Source organism: Ornithodoros turicata, chromosome 6, assembly GCF_037126465.1.
Source record: "Ornithodoros turicata isolate Travis chromosome 6, ASM3712646v1, whole genome shotgun sequence".
In the NCBI taxonomy this organism is placed as follows: Eukaryota; Metazoa; Arthropoda; class Arachnida; order Ixodida; family Argasidae; genus Ornithodoros; species Ornithodoros turicata.
In genome coordinates, this window is record NC_088206.1 from 3,084,719 (window position 1) to 3,108,184 (window position 23,466).

General features: G+C 48.1%; 1 protein-coding gene across 2 annotated transcripts; it reads right to left on the reverse strand.

Moving 5' to 3' along the window:
- Window positions 1-593: 593 nt before the first annotated feature.
- On the reverse strand, window positions 594-22,929 carry LOC135397565 (sodium- and chloride-dependent neutral and basic amino acid transporter B(0+)-like). 2 transcript variants are annotated; one of them, XM_064629162.1, is made up of 17 exons: window positions 22,767-22,906; window positions 21,541-21,772; window positions 15,318-15,500; window positions 13,601-13,807; window positions 13,360-13,491; window positions 12,596-12,762; window positions 11,069-11,253; window positions 10,218-10,347; window positions 9,032-9,166; window positions 8,333-8,436; window positions 8,152-8,276; window positions 5,665-5,777; window positions 5,465-5,599; window positions 2,957-3,056; window positions 2,192-2,292; window positions 1,970-2,134; window positions 594-761 (listed from the first exon to the last, which is right to left on the reverse strand). In XM_064629162.1, the coding sequence occupies exons 2-17, from the start codon at window positions 21,770-21,772 to the stop codon at window positions 651-653; spliced, it is 2,325 nt and encodes a 774-aa protein (XP_064485232.1). In that variant the 5' UTR covers window positions 22,767-22,906; the 3' UTR covers window positions 594-650. The 2 variants fall into 2 exon arrangements, with proteins under 2 accessions (XP_064485232.1, XP_064485233.1); XM_064629163.1 differs by lacking the exons at window positions 594-761; window positions 1,970-2,134 and having other exon boundaries at window positions 2,197-2,292; window positions 2,982-3,056; window positions 22,767-22,929.
- Between the last annotated feature and the right edge of the window lie 537 nt (window positions 22,930-23,466).

The window sequence follows — 23,466 nt, forward strand, 5'->3', positions numbered from 1 at the left end:
TTGAGATGGGAACTATATGGGTTTCAAATAAAGCATATGCATATATTATACGCCCCCTTTGTTTGTGTATAGTGGTGGCAGTACAGGAGCTTGTAGCAACATTGCGGTGCGCGTTATGCACCGGCGCGCGTTATACATGGAACTTTTTTTCAAATTCGGCCCGTTTTTAGGGGTGCGCGTTATACACCGGAAAATACGGCACTCATCCCTTACACGAGAAAGTGCGAATGCAGTGCTACTTTCGGTTTTTTTGAAAGGCACACCTTTGCGGGATGGTTAATAGCGACGGTGTTGCAAGAACACTTTTCAGTTACCAGACGTTTCGCAAATGGTTCACAGAATTGCGATTTTAGGAAGCACGCGGAATCAGGCGACAACAGTCGCACTTTTCGTTTAGTTGTTTGTTTGTTCTACGAAGCAACTGTGGCTATGAGCGGAGTACAGACGGGGACTGTTGGAGAGAGGAGAGCAGGAAGGAGTGGGGGGACAGGGTGTTCATATTTTCGCTGAACGTTGTGTTATCGCTGCGAAATTCAATGCAACTCTTGCGACAGCTACACAGGCAGACGGATGGCCACTCATTTCCTGCAAACGCCAGTTCAATCCACTTTATTTTTATTTCACTCTGCCGAACTTCCTTCGTTGACCGCTCAGTGTCGCTTCGCGGGCTGAAAATGTGCAGTGTCGATCTTGTACTCGAGCACTTTGCCCGGAAGCGCTGGTCCCCAGTCCTGGTCCGTTTCCAGAGCTCTCGAAAGAACCTGAAAAGGATAAACTCGCGTTGTAACCATGCACACAGTGGATAAGCAATGCTCACAGCATTCACATTGGATTGTATACAGGGTGTACAAATACAGCGCATATTCCCGTTGCGACCTGGAAGCTTCCAGCCCTTACAAAAATTTATAATGAGTCTGATTAAATGTTATTGAGCTTTCACACCACAGTCATTAGAAATTCTGTTGAATTTCACTGACGACTTTCTGATGACTTGCAATTGAAAATTGGCCACCGTGTTTCTGATGCGGCCTCACATCAGCATTTCTCATGAGGCTTCACATCAGCATTTCTGATGAGACCAGGCATCAACAATTCTGATTACTTATGTCGTGCAGATTTCCTTGTGTGTTTCTGATGTGCTGTAACGTTAGATGCTTACTATGATATTGGCATAAGTGTTCAACAGAGGCAACATTTGGCGTACACACAATTCAATTTATTTCTCGTCATAGCATAGACGAAAGGCTGTTTTTAATCTGGACGTACTGTGCAAACACATTACACGTTGAATTTCTTCTGAGTTTCTGATTACTCATTAGGAACACATTAGAGCCTAAACAGAAAGTCAATAACTATGTTCATAAGGGGGGGGGGCCTATACGCCGTGCCTATAAAGACTGCGAATCTGACAACCCATATGTGCTGTCCGATGTTTTTACTTGCTTTTCTGGCAAATGTTTCGGACGTCGCAGTTCTCCTTGCCGTCGGCACAAGAACGCATACTAACCCCCCCTCTCCCATTCATTTCTGCTCTCCTGTCTCCACCTATGCCTGTACATCGCTCACAGCAACACTTGTTTCGCAGTGGTGACACAGAAAGATTGATTGATTCATTGATTATGTGTTTAATGGCACAAAGGCAACAAAGGCCATAGAGCGCCAAAACCATGGTGAGTGTGTCGGAGATGATTATGGGAAAGATGATGTGAGAGAGAGTGTGTGGTAGGTTAAAACCTATCTACAGGTATGAGGTATGAGCGATGAGATTGCCCAGGATAAGAGAGAGAGAGGGGGATGACGATAACAAGCGAGCATGGCAGTTAAAAGCTATCTACAAGTGTGACAATGAGATATTTACATGAGGAGTTCGGTGATATTGGATAAAAGCGGAGCAGTGCTTATCATCTCCATCTGACTAAGAAACCCACACGTGGTCAAAAAAAGACACAGAAAGAGAACCATTTCTTACAAATCCGTGCTTGTTGAGGTGCTGTGCCGCCACTAGTAGGACCGGAAGTAGGGCTAAGCAGACGCACACAATAGCAATGACCTTAGCCCACGTTGGATAGGCGTTGTCGTCAATGTCTTTGACGCCCATAGAGAACAGGTCCGAGAAACGACTCAAGCTCAATGCCTATCGCGTGAAACGGATGAGACTCGTGAAGGGGAATACGTTATCGCTTATACTTACCACAACTATGAAAGGAACAGCGAGATGCCAAGCTGACCTCCAGTAATGAGAGACGCCCCTCTTCAGCATGTACTCTATGTCGAAGGTCACCCGTGCAACACCTGCAAGAAGCACCCATTGTAATGGCCTCATATAGCATAGAAATGAGGCCCGGAGAGGAGGAAACTGAGGAAAAACTTGCACTTTCCCACAGTCCACGAGCAGTCAAGGTAAGGTACTGCCTGCGACATACTTGTCTGAAATGTCCAGTCCGTGGCCCGGCTGTCCCCTATCTCTGATGTCGCCGCGAAGGAGCTGTACCACTATCACCTCCGAGGGGAGGCCATGTCTCACACAGCGCCAGCAATCGGGAGAGATCGGTGATACTTGGGTGTCGTCTGCTAGCATTCTTTCCTCCATGCTAGCAGACAGGGAGATAGCTAGCAGACGACGCCCAAGTATCGCAGATGATCCCTTCCTTCCTGGTTACGGTCCTTCGCGCGCGACACTGCCGATAGGGGAAGATGGGTCACGGGCTGCAGGTTTCAGACGAGTATGTCGCAAGCAGTACAACAACAACAAAGGCTGGAACGCTCAGCAGTCAAAGTTACGGCCCCTTTTCGGTCCCTTGGTGGGCCACGTGACCGTAGCCTCGCAGAAGGTAGGTCCGATAAAAGCAAGCAGGGCAGGCCACTTCGAGCGGCATAACCACGTCGCCCATAAAGCTAAACGTAGCGAGTGCGATGCGCTCCTATATACTATCTTCCTTTACTTGTGACACATTACCATAGAAGTAGACAATGGCTATCACCTCCAGCGTTGCCACTGCTCCAAGGATAGTGTCGTTGATGACACTGCTGACCAAGAATACGATCCGCATACCACCCTAGGATGATACGCAATGGTCGGTGCATATGTCTCTTGAAGGGTATCGATATTGAAAGCAAATGACGTCACGACAGCACGGTGGCCCATGTAGTCCTACGTACCCCATGGTTATTTAACCTTCTCTAAAACACCTAGGGTGCCTCAATACAAGCTCAATCTGTGTAGGGTGAAGACACAGGGGTGGCATCCAGTGTATTGCTCCGTAGAAGAAAGCGTGCCAGGCGAACGCAATGCATCCTGGTCGCACGTCACAGCAAACGTCAAGGCACACGTGACCTTGAAGATGGCGGCGCCCGTGATCGGCGGTCAAACCGTATTTGTAAACAATGCGGTTGTTGTTTCTGCACGACGTTTTGGATGTCTTTCGCTCACGGTAATTATTTTTATCCGATAATCTCGCAGTAAAACGCGCAGTTTTACACATAAAGCCTCGCACTGTTGACAACTTCCAAAGATGTGACGACGACCGCGCGTTATAAGGCTCACCGAGCCGATGCGATGTAACTAAGGCGAAATGAGCTACCATGTTGCGGAAGAAGCACCGCATAGTTTACGCTTACAAATTACGTTCATCTCTTTGTGTTATGACGACGAAAATATGTCGGTAACTGGCAAAACGACATGTAAACAAAGTCACATGATCTCAAAATGGCGTTTTCTATGACGTGCGACGAGGACAAGATGGCAGTTTTGCCAAAAGCACCCGCCTGAGGGTAGTTACATACAATGGCGGATTTGTGTCACCCCTGTGGGTGAAGACACAACCACGTCGTCTGCTACGAATTTCCGCCATCTTGACGCCCACTCACGGCTCGCGATGGGCTCACAAAAGTGTAGCTATACGCTTAGCCAAAAATAGATAGCGGAGGTGGTTTGAAAAGTGGGCCAAATTGGAACACAGTAATTATGCATGGTGAGCGTGGCCTTTGCGGCGTTCGCTTCTGCAAAGGGTGACACCCTACTATTTAGACACCCTAATGACACCCCATATTTAACGCCCTTTACGGAGGACGGAGTGCCTACGCCAATGTTTCTCAGACTTTTCCAGTACACGTGATCCCCTCTGAGTTGTACCACACAAGCCTTCCAAAAATGTATTTTTAAATCGCGCAGATACATTTACATCGTAATTTATTTAAAAGACTACAGAAACAGCTACCAAAAATGCTTATTAATGTTTTTTTTTAAAACAAGGATCGATTTAATCGTGCATTTTAGAAGGAATGTATTCGCTTTCTTGATACAAGCAAATCGATTACTTTGGCCTGTGTGGCTCAAGGCATATCGCGTGTCTGCTTGGACCCTCCAGGACCCCTAGAAAAAAGGCTCATGACCCATTTGGGGGTCATGACCCCAAGTTTGAGAAACACTGGCCTAAAGCAGCTTGCACTGTGCCACCAAGTTGCTGGCATCCTCGACTGTGTTTGTACCCGCAAACTTGAAACCACAGAGCGTGCACAGCGCCCCAACTTATCCACTGCTTATAGGCAGGGAATGACTTTTTCAGGTTAAACCGATTCCACCCGGTTACTTCCCCCGAACTGACCTCCCACCAATTCGGGTTAAACCCGATTTCTCCCCGAATCCCAGTCACTATGAAATCCTCAAGCGACGTTTCCACTGAAGACGAACAAATGTCGTCACGCGTAACACATGTAAGAATGGGTCACTTACGTTCCCAGCAATACACCGATGTGCGTCAACACTCTCTATGCCTTCGGGCATTACCGCTGGAAGGACACGATCCCGCAAAAATACAACAAAAAAAGAAAGATTAGGAAAAGACTTAATAGACAAGAGGTGAAACAAAAACACCCGATAGCACCCGAACACTGTAAACTTTTTCACACCTTTAAAGGTGTGCGCCATGCACATTAAACCTGGTTGCCTAACATTGTACCTCTAGGTTGATGTTTTACAAAATTTAAAAAGCATTTCAAAAGCTCAGGTGTCAGTCCAAATCTTGCTCTCATTATGTCTTGGATATAGTAGATACGTGCTAATGCATATATGCATCGCTAGCGATAATCGAGCACGTGCAAGTGTCTACAATACTGTTCAACAATGTTGAGACTTGAAAGACTGAATTTTTGGAGGACAGACAGCATGCGAGTAAAGAAAATTAGTGCTAAACCGTACTCCATTATGATGTTACCAAAATTACACCAAAAAGGGCGTGCGCCACGCACATTATTACACCTTTAAAGGTGTGAAAGCGTTTACAGTGAAGGCACAATTATCGCTCGATTTCTCCACGAATTACAGATTTTAAAATAGCGCCCGATTTTTACCCCCCGAATGTGAGAAGGGCATTTAACCCGAAAAAGTCACTCCCTACTTATAGGACATAACCTAAACTAAAGCTTAAAAAAAAAAAAAAAAACATAATAGATTGCGAATGCTTACACTGGTTGCGAGTGGTAGCCCGAAGGCGAACGCAAACACTGAAGCTACGAACAAGACTGTGACGTGTCTCTCGAGCTCCGTGTTTCCCGTCACGGCGTACGTGATTTGTTCCACGCACATTCGAAAGTAGAATGCCTGGATGGATTTATAAAAGCATGGAGGGCTTACGTCGATGGCTAACTACAACGCAGCATATTTACTTGGGTCGGAAGACCAGCCGCGATGAGGATGACGAAGTAGAATGTGACCAGGATGAGGGGGCTTATGGCACGACCGGCGACGTCTGTTGCTGTCACCAGGCCGATTTCATAGACTGCAAATTGTGCAGATTAGATCTTTAAGGAAAACATTTTACTATGCCTCCAGGGTGTCGAACGGCAAAAAAAATACGGGTTCGGTTCATGATCACGTTGCCTGGATTCCGTTCCAGTTCCGGTTCGGCCGTGTCAAAAATCGAACCGGTTCCCGAACCGGTTCAACCGGTTCAACGCTCCCGTTTTTATATCTCCCATAAAACTACTTTTATCAGTAAATGCGTAGCTAATAGCTTAGTGCTGTTTGCATTGACGTTGTCAGTGGCCAGGTACGAGCCCTTCAGCGAGAGAAAGGAGAAATGGATGAACACTTGCAAATAGAGTCCACGCTGATGAAGCGGTGTAGTCCTGCTACTGTCCGTTCCCAAAATCGCTTTTTTCACACACAGTGCCAGCAACACACAGTTAAAGGAAGAGGGTTCTTTTGAAAATACAGTGGACTCCTTTGATGCTTTGTAAGGCTAACGGAACCCGAGCTCTCGTCTAACAAGTTTGACAATCTGTTTACCAAAACAATAGGTATCTTACTACTTATCAAGCCTAATTACTAACTGGGACTGAATTGCTACAAAGTAACTGCTGCTGGAAAATGGTTTATACGTAGAACAGCTTGGAACCGGCAAAGCGAAGCGCTGTCGTGCCTTTTGCCTCTGAAGACTTTTGCGTCTTCCTTCTTCAGTGCAAGGAAGACTTTTGCGCCCAAGATTTGTGCTGATCATTTACGATCGTGGTTTGCACGAAGCGGAATGACGTTGTAAACTGTGGCTTCTGACATGTTGGCTCGCTGTGGTGAAACAATTAATTTTAATCCGGAGAAGGTCCTCTCCACGCCAACTTCTGTTGCTGGACACGCCAAAACAACCTTTGGAAATCGTGACGTTGGGCTCGGTGTTCTTCCCAGTAGGTGAGGATATTTTCGTCCTTTCTTAGCCTCTTCTGTTTTTCGAACTCGTCCAACGTTGACTTCGCCGCTCTATTTTTGTCTGTCTCTTCGAAAAGCCTCGCTTTTTCTCGTTCTTTCAGTAGAACGTTGAGATCGTCGTCGCTGTCTCGAGAGGGCTCTGCACTTTCCTGGTACTCGAAACCCTCGAGCCCCCGACTCAGGAGGCTGATATTTGTCGACGTGCTGCTCGGGTGTGCACGAGCTTTTCGTTTGTCATCATCGGAAAGCAGTACACTGTACCTGGTTCGCCATACTGTATCTGGGGTCAAGAAAAACGCTGGCTCTGAAAGCATTAGAAGTAACAGGACTTCTCGTGCTATGAATGTCTCTAAAGAGGAACGGAAAAATGGAGAGTCCACTTTGCCGGTTTCTACGATGCGCCTCATTCATGCACCGTAGAAATCTCCAGACGTTAGCTCTTCCGACTGTATCGTTACTATCGTTTCTTTTGCTGGCTGAAGAGGCTCGATAATTCCTTCTACTCTTCCCCACTCGTCTGTGGTCAGAAGGACCCCGCGGTTCGTGGAAGACATGTCCACACAAAAGCTGCGGAGATCCGTCCGCCCTTGTAGCATGTCATACGTACAGAAAGCCAGCGTGGTGGACAGTCCAATGTGAGTTTCCTGAGACGAAGCTTTTCAATCATCACCATGACCGCAGGACATCGCAGCTTCTTGCAGAATTCTTGCAGACCTCTTGATGGTTCCTTTAACGCATGCTTTTTCCATGGCGTCGTGTACTGTGGGCTGTTGAGGACCACAGGCCAGGATTCCGTGGAATCAAGGTTAAACGAACCACCCTTGACGTCTTCATATTCTGGTTGGGTGTTACTTTCATCCTCGCTGTCATGTCTTGCTCTTCTATCAACATCTTCACAGACTTCACCAGGTTCGCGCCATTGTCAGTTGTGATGCTGTAGACCTGCGCCAGCTCGACGTTATACGTTGCCAAGGCTTCGAGCAACACAGATTGCAGATAACACGCTGTAGTTTTCATGGCAAGAGTTCGGAGAACGATTTTTCCGTCTGATGTATACTGAAGGTGAATACCTAGCATAGATTTGTCCATACGAGTAACGCAATCTGCTTGTGCGACACCATGATGCCATGATGCCCTTAACCTCTAAATCTATCAGCGCATGTCATCTGCACGCTTAGCGACTTCCGCCTGGATGGTTTCGACGTTTATGGACAGTTTGGAGCTTGATGCTTTAGTGTTACAGGTGTGCTGGTACTCGTTCAGATAATATTAAGGACTAACTTGTAATGTGTCAGATTTATGCAGTATGTTTAGAGGAAGACTCGGCAAGACTCGACAAGACTCAAGACACTTGTGCCTCGGCATCTCAAACGCAAACGCAAGCACTAGCGCTATGCACTTGGTATGGAATGCGCCCAATAAGCTTGCGCGCCCGTTCACGTGTTCCTTACTTGATGACGTCATTTCTTCTACACTTTCGCTCCGTCTCACAGCAAGGTTCCCTAGCATCGCGTAGAGGATGATGGTGGAAGTGACGCTGAGCGCAGTTTGTGTGCAACAGACAGCTATGGCTTCCCTGTACGGATGCATTTTAAGTGTCGGTCGAAAGAGGTCGCGTCGAATGCCTCTTACATTTCGACGTTTTCTCCGTATTCGCAGCGTGTTCCTATTGATAGTGTCAGTCCAGAACAGGTACCCAAAGAAAGAATAGCTTGATGTGCAGCCTCACGCCAAACCTAGGATCAACGAAAAACATCACATCATATTTGACACGTGAGTTATGAAAAATCAAGGACATATATGTAATTTTAATTCATGAGCACGAAGTCATTGTTGGTTCTACCAGTTACAGATCCCTGCGATTTGCAAGATGATCGCCATCGGACCCTTGCGCAACCTGGAAACAACACCTTTCCTTCCTTTTTTTTTTCTTAATAAACATACGGAATAGAATAAACATTCTGGAAACAACACGGAGAGATTCCAAGCGCGTTATTAATCGAATAAGCGGCACAAAATATGAGAAAAGAAAACAAACGCGACGCTCAATGAAAACTGGAGGCGGAATCTATCCTGTTCAAACCGAAATACACTGCGTTTCCCAAGCGCATTCGGGTAAGAAAACGCAAATAAAAACAATACGAGATTTTTGTTTTGTCGTTTTGATCAAAAACCGGCATACGATAAAGGATTGGATCTGCAGAAGTAGTACCAGATACGAAAAGTTGAGCATTAATTTCGGACTGCTATATATTCTGGAAGGGAACAGCCCAAACCTGAACGCTCTTGCCTGGATCTAGTCACATCTATAAGCCTTCTTGCGGGACTCACCGCTGGGTCCGAAATCTTTTCGTCAAACCGTAAGAGGCTCGCAACACCCGGAGTAAGAGCTCCGGGAAAGGCGAGCAAGTAGACGATGAGAAGCAGCATCGTAAAGGCCATGACAAGGGTCATAGCGTGGATTTGCTGAAAGTATAGTTGCAGAATGTTGTAAGAAGATATACTTTGGGAATGAATACGGAAAACCACAATGTTTAATAACTTTACATCGCAATGAGTGGGAAGGCTCGAACAAAGAAAAGAAAAAAGATGCAGGGCATTGGGACATGGGATTGTGGCACATTTACGCCCCCCCTGTATTCTTGATTTCCTGTCTGTCTTTCTGTTGTCCTGCCCGCTGCCCAACGTAGACAACGGCACTGGACAAGAGAGAAACTGATGTTCTGAGGCTGGAACAACATAGAAGGGACAGATACAAACGAAGCCTCAAGTTGCCTAAGAAATCAACGATGAAAGATGAAAGTCACTGAAAAGGTTAGCCAGCTGTAGGGATCGAACCCACATCTTCTGGATTACCGGTCCAGTAATCCAGACCGGGGTACCTGGAGCGGTACCAGTACCTGGACCGGTAATCCAGAAGATGTGGGTTCGATCCCTACAGCTGGCTAACCTTTTCAGTGACTTTCACCTTTCAACGGCACTGGGTTAGCCTGAAAGAGCAACGATCCCTGTACAGTGTAACGACTCTGTCGCTACCGTCGGCCTCGGGTTACTTTGCTCATCGGCAACGTCGAGCCGGTCAAGGGTGAACGTCATCCGGCTCGTGCACGAAAGCGAAGAAAACTAAGGAGCACGAGAGCTTGCGGTTCTCTTTTTTGTTTTGGGCCTTCTTCCTGTCTGCCGGAAAGAATGCATCAACAGTGTTGGACAAACGTTTACGGAAAGCGCGAGGGGTGTATTATCTCCTCGGCGCGACACCCTAGCGACGGGCCATAGCCTCCTATATACTGATATATAGTATATAGGAGGCTATGGACGGGCGGAAGCGGGCTCGCTCACTCGTTCAGAAAAGGGCAAAGGAGTACGCCGGTAGCGGCACCAATCCAAATCGCTTCGCGACCACATTCAAGCGATACCGAAACTGCCGCGGTATGTCGCAACCAGAGGACTCGTAATTTCTCTGCATCTTTGGCTCAGGCAATTGCTGCAGAGCGCGTCTATAGTACCGTGGCCGTACCGTTTTCATGCAGGTCATGGAATAGTTCAACATGAAGATGAGACCCCAGGTGAAGGACAGGCTGACAACTAGGGCGTAGTTGAGAGAACCCACGTCTTGAATACCTGTTCCCAGTTGCCACATCTGTTCTCTGTTAAGACAGAACAGAGTCTGGTAAGGCGATACAACGAAAAGCTATCCAGTAGTGGAGCTCGTAGGCACAGTTTATGGCTGCCGGCGCGAACGGTTACTTTCGCGTAACTTTCGTCTGTGCCCTCGGCTTGGTTGCATTCCATCAGGGTAACCTATATATTAGAGCACTACACGGGCCTGAAGTTACCGGCCCGACCCGTCACGTACCCGACGCCACGGAGGCTTATACCAGATGCGAGCCCGACCCTGCTACCGAAAGCCCGACCGAGGCCCGACTCGTAGTGGCGATGTGGCAGACACTGTACACAGCAAACAGCGAAAACCACATATACTTCGAAGTTCGAACGCGCGAGCTCAGCTTTTGATGCGGTTTGTACTTGTAGCAACACGTGGGCGTCGAGTCTATACGCGCCTGTCCACGGTGCACGCCGCAGCGAATGCGAGATCCACAACATGGCGAAGTCGCTTATGTTGTAGCGTTTTAGCAGAAAGACGGAGATAGCACACAGGTACGTGGTTGCTTTGTTTACAAAACGTTTGTTGTGGACTAAATACTGCGAAAGGATGGCTCACAAAAGCTCCGCCCGTCCGAGACCCGAGACCTCTCGAACTGAACTCTTGCCCGCAGGCTTTGAGACCCGATTTCGGCCCACGGATGGGATTCGGGCTCGGGTTTTCGGGCCAGCCCGGCCCTTGCAGTGCTCTATATGTATACGCACATGAGGTAAGCCTTAGCCGACGACCTCGTTGCGTTGAGGCAATGACGGGTTGCATTGTGGTAGGCATACTCCGGGACGTAGATGACTTTGCCCCTGTTATGCACGGGAATTCCAGTGGCCGTTTGGTTTACATTTAGACGGTGGTACGATTCGTAGATGCTTTTGTTGACGTTCTTGCATATCAACTGTAACGACAGGGGACATCTCTAGGCGAAGTCTCCAGCGTGCTTTATGGAGCGGCGTTATTAATGGGACTATATGACACTTCCATGCATGGAGCGCGTTAGATCGTGCACGCACTACTGAACACCATAGTATCGAGGACAAAGAGTTTATCGGCCTCTACCTCTATACCGAGGCAGCCTCAATCACGGAGGATTCACTAAGGGACATTCACACATGCGTTCCTTGAGGTGGCGCCGCGTCCGCAGAGACTAGAGGCGTTTCCAAGCCACTTTTCGAGAACTGCTTCGTGCTGAGTATCTCAAACGCGGATCTGTAAACGCTTTCCATCCAGCCAGTCCGAGCATTTAGGAGGGGCTGGAGGGGTTTCCTTTGACGCCGGCGGGCCTCCCAACCAGGGGAGGCCCCAGACTTTCGCTTTTTGTGTGTGTTGGGAGGGGGGGAGTGAGAGACTGTTCCTTTGTCGAAGCCCTTGACTGGGGAGGGAAGAGGGGACGACTAATGTGTAACCTAGCGTTTTGGGGGCGCAATGCCCCCCCCCCCTCTTTTTGGATCCGACAATGCTCCCAACACTCAACAGCAATATAGCGCAGTTCATTTTTGTGTGTGTGTTTGATACGACTGTGTAAGTCAATTCATTGTCACTAAAAGTTATCACAGTTATCAAAGGTTATCGTTATCAAAGCTGTCAGCGACGAGCTGGGAATTTGTGTTATTAGTTGTTGGCCGTGGTATTGTTACCACTACCGTCGTTCCGATACCATTGATGATGCAAGTATAGAAACCTTCACAATGTAAATATCGACAAGAGCGAAAGAAGTGTCCGTGCAATCTTGACGTAGCAACAACGGTTTGCATGCGGGCGGCTCGGATATGTGTGACCGACCCCTCTCGCGGTCGCTCCGCTTTTTGAAACGAATGTGTGAATGAGCCTGTACGGTGACGTCACAGCACGCTACTCGGTGTGTCGATTTTTGGAACGTCTATTAGGATTCAAAGGTTTTTTTTATTCATGCGCAGCCAGAAACGAAAAATGTACTGAGGCAGAGGCCGTCACTGTTCCTTTAACAACCCTCAGCATAGGGGCGGATTTAAGGGGGGGGGCGACTGCCCCCCTTATACGGTTGTGTTCCCTATCTCCTGGACGATACTGCGCCGCAAAGCACAAAATTTTCTTAATAAGACCGCCCCCCCCCCCCCCTGACAGACCCTTAAATCCGCCCCTGCCTCAGCGACGATGGCATGTCTAAGCAACAGCTGCCGCAAAACAGCTGCCATCGCCGGCCATCTCGTTCCAACCCGTAATCTTGAGGTCAGCAGGTGGAAGAAGAGTACGCTGCTTACGTGTTCTTGGGAAGGAGAAAAGCACGTCTTATCCAACTCGTCTTTGCACGTATCCCATGGAATGTTGTCGTAGAAGGCGTAAAAGAGGTACAGGAGGAAGTATGACATATAGACGGCGTAGCACACACCTCTGGACCAGGAGTAAATGATCATTGTGCAGCCAACACCTGCCAAAGGTTTCCTTTTTTTTTCTTTTTTATGAGTTAGCATTGGAACCCCCCAAGTTCGAAAATCGTGACCGTCTGTCTGTCTGTCGGATGTGTGAAGCGTCTTGCCTGTCAGATGAATGTGTGAAGCCTCGAGTTGAGACATATAGGGTGTTAGATACGAGATGAGAAGTAGATAGTACACTCTTAGAAATGAACTTCACCGCATAGCACGCTTCTAGCCAACCATCATCCCGAATGACAACGTTCTCGTCCCTGATTTGTTGAAACCAGGAGGCGGAGCCTATAGTAGCCATAATACCGTACATAATAGGCTCCACCTCCCGTTATCAACAAATCAGGAGCGAGAACGTTATCATTGGGGATGATGGTTGGCTAGCAGCGTGCTATATGTGGCGAAGATAGAGCCTATCAGGTTCATCTATACAAAAGGTGTCACAGTCAACAAGTTAAACTCGCCGTTTGGAGCCGACTCAGTCGGCGGGCTAGCTTGGTAGAATTCATAGAGACCCTTTAATGTGGTGTTGATTGGAAATTGCATTGAAAATTGTGCTCGAGTCCAGATTGCTCCCCAAGAGTGAAATGCCACAGAATTACCTCGGGCAATCTGAGAGCAGTCCAGGAAGCCCAACGCAGATTTTCCGCAGAACTGTGCTATGGTAATCTCCAGGTAGTAGAGAGGAGCTCCAAACACAACCATTATGACAGCGTATGCGACTAAGAAGGTCGCTGTGAAAGAAAACAACATTGTAAGATCGTTTCTAACGCTATAGGAAGCGTTGTAGCAAAAAAAAAAAAAAAAAGACATATGAGCAACTGACACGATGACGTCTCTTACCGCCGCCATTGCAGTGCACGACAGCCGGAAAGCGCCACACGCTGCTGACCCCCACGGAGATGCCGAGCGCTGTCAAGTAAAAATCTCGCTTGCTGTTGAAGTTGCGCTTGGCGCTCTCCTCCGACTTGTGAGAACTGGTCTTTCTCCCGTGGGTTCCGACGGGCGTCAATGACTTCGTCTCAGTGTCGGCCTCTATGGCTGGAACGTCTGCAAAAAGGGCGGTATCGCTTACAAGGCAGTGGCGTATCTAGAGCTACCTGCGCCCATGGCAACATGGTTAACATGATGTCCTTGGGGACGAGTTTTCGTGTGGTCCGCACTAGGTTTCACACTACAACCTCTCTAATGGCGGGTGCTTTAGATCATTTATGAATGTGCCAGGTTGAGTGCCCGACCTGGCACATTCACACCCGACCACATAATGGCGCCCCTGTTCATCTGGCGCCCATGGCACCTGTCCACACCTGCCACACCCTAGATACGCCACTGTTACAAGGACATTGTCGTGCGATATACCAATAAACACCACTAGCATTTAGGTTCGTGAAAATGGACGAGGGGTACGCAAGAAACTTCTGGTTCATAAAAATTGCGAGGGAGTCTACCTGCAAACACCGCAGTTGATGACCGGAAATCGGACGCTTTCACTCTCACATTAAGAGAGTAAATCAGGAGAAGGTGACTGGATGTACGATCAAACATGAAAAAAGGTTCATAGATTGTAGAGTGGGGGCGGTTTATTGCATACCTCTAAAATGTGAGCGCGAATATATTGGGCAGACCTTACGGTGTATCAACACGAGATTGAAAGCGCATCATTATTCTGTGAATAGGGGATATGGTACTCTGGTAGACCATTTGAGGGCTTGTCAGGGTTGTTTTGCAAAATTTGAAGAAACAAAAAGTATCTATAAAGGAAGGAAGATGGGCGCGTTGTTGTCCCGTGAAGCTATGGAGATAAGGAAAGCTGGTTGGAAATGTGTAAGCTCGCCGTCAGTTCATTTATCAGACCGGGTTCGGGGGTTTCTTGATGGTGGTAAAGGTCGTTCAGCTATTGATAGGAAGGAACAACAGGGCCTTGTTAGAACACGGGATCAGGCAGACCAGTCGGAGGAGGGACAAACTTGAGAAGAAAGCGGAGCTGAATTCGAGACAGGTTTAAGCGGGATTGAAAGATAATAAAGTTATTGGTTCGCCAGTCAGTGCAACGTGTCTGTGTCTGTCTTTTTAGCTCCCCGGCACTGGGGTTTTAACGCTTTTAATCATGATTCACCCTCAAAGCCGGTACCTTTTCACATTCTTTCATGGAAATTACCTTGGAGCTGCACCAACGACGGCATCCAGTCGGCCATGCCGCTTGTAGAACGCTCCTACACTCTTAAAAATGAACTTCGCCGCATAGCACGCTCCTAGCCAACCATCATCTGGAATGATATCGTTATCTGCCCTGATTTGTTGAAAACGGGGGCGTACGCCTTTTTTGTGACACTTATGCTGTTCATAATTGTCACAAAAAAGGCGTACGCCTCCCATTTTCAACAAATCAGGGCAGATAACTATATCATTCGAGATCATGGTTGGCTAGGAGCGTGCTATGCAGTGAAGTTCATTTTTAAGAGTGTAGGAGTCCCTAAAATGTCTTGAATTCCCCAAGAATCCCTAGAGGTCTCTGAAGGTTCTGATAAGGACCCCAAGGGTGTAACGAAATGCCGCCTACCTCGCGTGAGACCCCGACCCGTGTCTCCCTTCAAGGCGGGATGCTCGCTCTCAACACTAGGTCTCCTGTGCCGCCTTCTGTGTCTCCTGGTGTCATCGTCCGATGGTTCGGGAGATTTTCGACTCTTTTTTCTTGACTGAGTCATTGGAGAAGCGGATGTTGGACTGCCCGCACCTCTTGTCTCTGTCCACAACGAAACAAATGTTTGAATATAGCACGGAATAATTACACGTGTCAAACACACATTTCCACAGCTGTTCCCCAAGTGTAGTTCAGCCAACACGTCCACAAATAGCGCGACAACTGTTATATTCAAAGTGTAGTAACCCCCAAGGAGGACAAAACGCTCAAGTCGGTGGCCAGGGAACAACTGTTTAATCACTATGTATCATGGCGGCTCGAATCCTCGGGGTGCGTGCCAGGCAGCAGGTGATGCGTGGGTGGCAGGCATCGCTCGTCGTCTTCAGCAGCGTGGTGGGGAGGAATGTAGTAGCTGCTGAAGACGACAAGCGTTTCTCCTGCGTAGGGGTTACTACACACAAGAACCCAGAAAGTACCGCAGTCGTTTGCTGCCGTGCCAGTACGGTCGGTTTGTACAGCCGATCAAGTACAGGATTGCTTGCGTAGTGGTACTTTCAGAGCTCCAGAGGCTTTATTTTGACCGTAGGAGTTTAACTTTCCTTTATATCCTCTTCTACGCCGGCCACACTTGGTGCACCGGCTAGATGGCAAAAGGAAAACGATAACGGCACTTCCTGTGTTCCAGGAAGACGTGGTTGCGACTACCCCAACTGAGTACTTCGTCACCGGGAGTCTTGCCATGCGATTTACTTATGGCATCTTCAACTGCAGCCACCGATCGCTCTAGAGCGCGCGCTTTATCTCCGGGTGCGTTAAGTAGCGGCTCTACCCAACGCGCTCGGTGTACTCTGTCCCTCGCATTCCGGTGCCTCTAATAAACGGACTTTCAGATCCACGAGCGCGATACGCGCCCTGGCGAAGTTTCCAAAGCGTCTCATTGGTTTTCCGACGTCCCGGGGGGTTTCCGGGGGGGGGGGGATAAAGAACTATCTTTCTACCGTGTCTGGCGAGATATAAACCCCTGAATACACATACTTGCCAAGTTTTGACATCATAGCTCCGGCCACTCCCATAATTGGTGGTCGTAAGCACGTAACATCTCTCACGCTGCCTCAAGGGCGGAGACGCCTGCCGTGACGTCAGAGCCGAATTAATTTCGGTATTCGCGATGCCGGTTTTCTACGAGTCTATTACTCCCTTTGCTGTAAAACTTAGAATGTAGAACACGTGGATTCATTTATCCGGAATCACTTGAGACGAAGTGGCGCAAGCGACATCATCGCGGAATATCTTAGTGGAAGAAAACGCGAAGACACTCCTCACGGAGCCGAAGTTCCGTCCCGTATTATGCTGGCATTCACCACGTTGCCGGAATAACGGGAATGGCGTACTGCGCACTTAGCAGACGACACTTAGCAGATGACACCGTCGGCGTCCGTTGCTGTCGTCTGCTACGGAACACCTTGTGGCTGTGTCGCAGGATATATTCCCCACGGTTAGCAGTGTCAACGCCACCTAGATTCAGAATGCCTCCTCTCCCTCTTTCGCTACGTGGACCCATAGTCAGAATTCGTCTGCTACCGCGATTCGCCGTTCACCGAATTCAACAACTCGCAAATGCTTGCAGCTAACCTTCGCAAATTTGAACCTAACATGCTTTCCAGAAAATCAGTATTGAGAAAAAATATGGGACCGCTTTGCACATTATTTTGTTTTCCCATTTAGCACGCGGGGACGTTCACTACTCGCAGACAGAGCCGTATATTAAAAGGGAGTCTGGCCATTGGGAGGAGTCGCAAAAAGAGGCTCGACCTGTCAATCACAATTTCGCTCCTCTGATTGGTTTGCTTTTTACCAAGGGGGTCGCCATGACACCATACTGCCACCCAAAACGGCGACGAAGACAAACGCAGTGAAGCGGGGATTTCGTGACAAAACATTTTCACAGACTAACCTGATTTTACGCTGCAAATGTACATCCTAATATAAGTTTCTCGGAAACCAGTTTCAACTTATGCTCATCCATCGATATCTAACTGAAAATAATACGTTTTGTCGCCGGTGTTAGGCCTAGTGAACACGGCTATCACAACGAAATCACAACAAAAACGGCGCTGTGCTGTACAATCTTATATTTAATTGCTGGATTTCATTGATATAAACATTCTTGCCTCTTATATTTTAACTATTCACGGAGATTTGTTTAAAAATCATACCGACAGCAGAATGTGTCCCAGCAGGTGGTTCTGCCGGCAGCGGTACAACGACGGAAGCAGACGACAATTCGCGACGTGCCATACGCTCCCTAGGTGGCGCTCATCAATTTGCATCAACAATCCACTACTTTTGCAGATTGCGAGAGGTATCCATTTCAATCCCATCCAATCCACTTGCCACCCAAAATGGCGCTGCCCATGTTGGATAAGGGGGGGGGGCAAATAGTGAGGATAGGCTGATTGATAGCGCCCCATATTTTAAAGGAGCTCTGAAAGCCATCTAAAAAATTTTCCGTTCCGAACGCGTTGTGGAAGCAGGTAACTTAACTTGATGATTAACACGAAAATTTTCTCTGTGCGCGATGTTTTTCGTAGAAAAAAAGACATGAACATCGCCGCGCGTGTTCCCACTCGACTCGCTCCTCCGGGTCAAACGAGGAGGAGAAAGAAAAAAGCGTCATTGGTGACGTAATAAAAGTGGTGCGAAAGCGGCGACCGCGCTTCTATCCGGGTCAGTGCTGACTGGTTTTCTTTTCTTTCTTTCCGTTTTCTTTCACCCTGCTTTCTCTTTGTCAAGGGATGAATAAGGGAGGACCTCGATATTCATGGTCGTGAAACCCCCGTTCTCGAAATTCATGTTCTGGAAACAAGGAGAAGGGGAAATGCTGCTTCGTAAGATGTTATGCCGCGGTTAAGAACATAACATCACTATTTAACCACTCAAATTCAGGAATTTTCTATATGTGTTCAAGTCGCCTTAGCGAACGAAAGACACATTTAGAAGCCATTTGGCTTAGCAGGGCGGCATGTTGGTTGGTTAGTTGTGTGCTTGCAATATTATGGGTGGGTTAGTCACAGTTTGCCGTTGGCAGTTTTCCGCGCGCAACATGTGCATTTTATAGTCAGCTAAAATTTACGCTAGTCACGTGTTGTTTCAGTGCACGCTGATATGTCGTCGGACGCAAACTTAACCGGCGTTGTCGGTCACTATATGGTGGATAAAACTGATGCACTATATGGTGACAAAACAAATGGCGCCGAGCACGGATGAACTCAAACTTGCGTGTCTGCGTCGTCCACATTTGTAGTCTGCATCGGCCAATTCTCGTTTAGCTCGATGGATGGTAAGTTGACCAGCTCCGGTGGCGCTCCGGTGCGCTTGGAGACTGGGAGGTCCGCGGTTCGAATCCGCGGGCCGGCTGTGCCGTCTGGGGTTTTTCCTGGGTTTCCCTCAGATGTGTAATAGGCGTATGCCGGCACAGTTCCCCTGAAGTCGGCCCATGGACGCAGCTATCCTCCCCCCGAGCGTATTCCGCTCGGTCTTCCACTTCACCCTTTCCTCTCCTCTTCTCCACCACCTTTCCCTTCCCGAGAAACATGCCGCCTAATCAGGCAGGCAGACCTCTCGGGTTCCTCCCAACGACACTCCTCCTCCTCCTCCTCCTCCTCCTGGTAAATTGACCATAAATTGTGGTGGTCTTATGACACTGCTTGGCTATGTTGGTGTGTAACTCAGGCAATGAATGTTCAACTCCTGATGCCACGATGTGCCGGCGACGGCATATTGCGATAGATTTCACTGGATTGTATCTGGCAACGTATGGGCAAGAACACTCCTCCAGCTGAATAAGGAATTAACTGAATGGCTAAGAAAGTTGCTAGTCAAAGTGACGGGCACTAGTGATCATAGCGAATTAGTGATATAGCGTATATTGATATAATGACATAGCGGACGGAATTAGTGGTCATAGCCATGCAGCGATCATTTCGAGGCGTGAAGTGAAGCAGCGCTTAGTGCCGCACTGTGTTTATACGTATTACCACCAACAACACAACAAGAAACAGTCACCACGATAACGAACATCATACAAAACACAGACACAGACACGGACAGAACAGCGTTCAACTGGCACCTGAAGTTTATTTTCATAATCCACCTACTCCGGAAGGTCGCTTTAGGGAAAGCAAGGTCAAGCGGGGAGAGGTTGACCGATTTTTGGTTGACTTCGCTCGGGGAGTTCAATGAGGAGGCCTCTACAATCTCACGGTGTAACCTTGAACAGTGTCTGTAGACCAGTCTTCGTTTACTGTATCTGATAAACCAAAGAAAAAGCAAAAGAAACGTCTTCCACCGTTGCAGCGGGATTCCGAGTGTAAAATAGCAGACGACGTTCTTCGAAACCAATCAGGGGCTCCACCTTTCTCACGTCAAAATGACGCAAGCGGCTCGACGGCTCGTTCCGGGTATTGCCACCGTTGCGCACGGTCGCGATTTTCAAAATGAATTCTGGGATATTAATGCACCTGTTTGATAGTATTACTTCGCATGGTGCATTTTAATATGCCTATTAACCACTTGATTAAAAAAAATGCTAGTGATTAAAGTGCTTTCCTAGCTCCTTTAAGACTTGATTGGTCGGAAAGCTGAAAAAGTGGGTGGAGCTTCAGGTATAGGCATGACCCATTAATGGCCAGACTCCCTTTTAATATACGGCTCTGCTCGCAGACGACAGTGGCTGCCCATGCGGCTGACGGTGGCTTGTCTCCATGGCTACGAGCGCTGAAAACACGTTCGTGATTGGCTATGACCGTTGAAAACACGATCCTGATTGGCTGACTCTTAGCTGATGCGTTACGTCGACAAGTATGCAGGCTTTCTCTGTCTAGGTGGTGTTGGCAGTGTACGTGAAGACACGACGTTGAGCGCTCGCGATCACGTGACAGCAGAAAGCTATGACGTTTTTCGCATCTTCCGTTGGAAAATTCTGGGGAATGCCCCTCGTGTGAATGCACGGTAACTGCCGTATTTGTCCTTCTGTGTTTTCATTGGCATCAGCCAGTGGTACATTACTTTAGAGAGATGACACCCGCCTCGTTTGTGTTTGTCTGTATGAGTAACTGGGAAAGGATGTGTAGGAGGTGAGGTCAATCTGAGCGAAAGTTGGCGTTAGTGAGAAGGTATAGACTCACTTCACAGCGTGACGTCATAGCGATGCGGCGGTGCTGCCGTCCTGTTTGGTGGGCAAAAATCGCGCGATCATCGGGTCACTGGGTGTTTTCGGTCGTTATTAAAGGCATGCAGCAAAGTGGTGTACCTATTGGATGTGCACACCATGCGCTTTCCCACTGCTTTTGCACACCAGCGACGTCCGCTCTGTGCGCATGCGTAGATGCGCCCTCTTGTTTGCAAATAGAAGTAGGTCTATAGCTAGCATTGTGTAAAGAGATTGGTGGGTGCCCAATCCTGGTCCCGCCGGTGCCCTTTCATAAACTTCCGTTCTCTAATAAAAAAACATCGGATTTGGTTGACGCAGGCTGTCAAAAGTAGATGCGCAATCTGCCCGAGCAGACACTGATTTTCATCTCACAATGTTGCTAAATCTTGCGAATAAATAATACCCCTGTCACACGGGCATTTCGATCCTTCTCGAATCCGACCTGCATCGAACTTCCCGAGCACGCTCGAGTTTTGACGCTGCTACACGGCCACTTTCAATGCGCATTGAATGGTTGACCTGTGCAAATGAATAAACGGAACTCATTAATTTCGCGTTTCCTATATAACAGCGATATTAGTGGTAATTTATCGTATACCGATGTAAGCATCATTTGTAGCTTCGCGCGCATGTCCGTCTTAAGTTATGACAGTTCACCGGGGTCGAGGATGCAAATGGCGGCCGTCGAGCCGTCTCGAAATTCTCAATCCTGTTATGGGAACTGTCTTGAGTGAAGCAGGATCAAAGTTCGATCCTGCTTGGAAGCGGCCGTGTAGCACCATCCGATCTGCATTGGGTTCAAGCAGGTTCGGTCGAGCAGGATCGAAAATGCCCGTGTGACAGGGGTATTAGTGGCTAGATTTGCTAAAATTGCATCTTTAACGTTGTGACGGCTAGACGAAAAACTTTCACCATGAAAATGAAGCTTACTCTTTCGCCTCTCTCTTCTTTTGCCAAACGTCTCCTCGTCAGGACGTGGTACAATGGCGGTACAGGGATCGAAGGAAACAGCTAGTTCATCGGGTTCTTCATCTTCGTGGGTACGAACAAGTTTCTTTGGGGCAAATTTCTTGGAGACTGCAGCAGGAAGTCGGTACTCAATTGGTTCTCTGGTCTCTTCCAGTAGCCCCCGAGAGCCTCCGGTGGTCACAGGCTCCAACATCTGTCAATGGCACGCAGAGATCAGTGCAGCGAGTAGTAAATATTCCACGAGTTTCACGTTTGCACCGCGAGATATTGGTAACTTTGAGTTGGAACGCACAAGGAATGACTTTCGCGGGATCGAATTTATTGTATTGTATTTTTGTGTTGTATTGTATTTATTGTTTGTTTGAATCCATTGTAGTACAATATTGCGCTGTAGAATGCGCATTGCAAATAGACCTTTTTCACGTACGCGCCGTACCCTAGCAGCTCCCCAGCGAACCATCGCTCGGAGCGCGTCAAAACAAATTCACGTGGGTAGCAGAAAGGACCAAAACCGGTTCTGAGTGGGACAGACGAGCACGCGCCGTTCGTGCGGTCTTCCCACTGGTCCCCAGTTCTGTCGCACCCATACTGCGCCATCTAATGAAGACGGAGATAACCCTCTCCGGCGCCTCAAGGTCATGCGCATGCATATAAGCCGTTGTGAAAAAGGTCCATAGCATATTCCGCCACGTTCACTTGCGGAAGTAGCCTGACGCCTTAAAGTTGACTGTAGATTGCACGTCCAGTAAACGGGAAACACCAAAGACGCTTGTTGTGCTTCAAATACGTGTAGCAGTAGCCTTAGCAGTAGTAGCTTTTGGAAACGTTAAAGGCAGGGCTGGCGACTACAGGGTGGGTGGCAATTGCCCCCCCCCCCCCGGACCCGTTCTAAAGGGCGACAAAAAGACACAGTTCGGGCAGCAAGAATGCATGGGGGGCGCAAATTTCCCATTTGTCCCCCCGCGGAGGCGAAAAGTAGACACCGGCCCTGGTTAAAGGGGTCAGTATTTCGCGGCATGTGAAAAGAGAACTGAACCGATATGACGGAAATTATAAGCTGGACTTTTTTGCACTTTTTTATTAGCAATTTAGGATCATAATCTCGGTGGTATTTAAACTATCCTACCAGGCATTGAAAGCATTTCCAGAACTACATCTACATGGTCCGTTAAAGAATGAAAAACTACCTTTCTGGGGGCTCAGACGGTCAGACGTTCCGTTGAATCGGTTTCTTTTAAGTGATCACTTTCTCTGTTCTGAAAATCGGAGTACCTTCCCGTGCTCCTCGCGCGCGTAGTTTAAACCGCGATGTCCATTATGATGGCTCTGCTTGCGTCTATAACGCCTTTGATGGCGAAGGAACCGGTACAAGACACAAGATAGCCAAGCGAGGGATACGGAAAGTAACGATGAAAGAAGAAAGTCACTGAAAAGGTTAGCCAGCTATAGGACTCGAACCCACATCTTCTGGATTGACGAACCCACTTTCTTCTTCTTTCATCGTTAATTTCTTAGGCAATTTGAGGCTTTGTATATATTTGTCCTTTCTATGTTGTTTCAGCCAAAATGACCAATGTATGACCAAAAGAGCATGCAACTACTAATGACTAGTTCGCTAAAATTCGTTAGTTATCTTTTTAATTAACCTACTTTGAGATACCCATCATCAAGTTTTGCTCTGCAATGGACCTTTTTTCACTATGGCCTATGCGCATGCGCATGACCTTGAGGCGCTGGGGAGGGTTATCTACGTCTTCACTAGATGGCGCAGTATGAAGACGACAGAAGTGGGGAGCAGTGGAAAGACCGCACGAACGGCGCGAGCTCGTCGGTCCCACTCCGGCCGGACCGGTTTGGGTACTTTGTACTACCCACGTGGATTTGTTT

What these genes read in the sequence shown, in the direction of transcription:
- LOC135397565 (XM_064629162.1), bottom strand. Translation starts at nt 21,772, where the DNA reads ATGTTGGAGCCTGTGACCACCGGAGGCTCTCGGGGGCTACTGGAAGAG. An exon ending in GGGTCGGGGTCTCACGCGAG is followed by an intron (nt 13,808 to 15,317) that starts GTAGGCGGCATT and finishes CCCTTTTTGCAG; the next exon opens with ACGTTCCAGCCATAGAGGCC. An exon ending in TTTCTCCTTCCCAAGAACAC is followed by an intron (nt 11,254 to 12,595) that starts GTAAGCAGCGTA and finishes CTGTCGTTACAG; the next exon opens with TTGATATGCAAGAACGTCAA.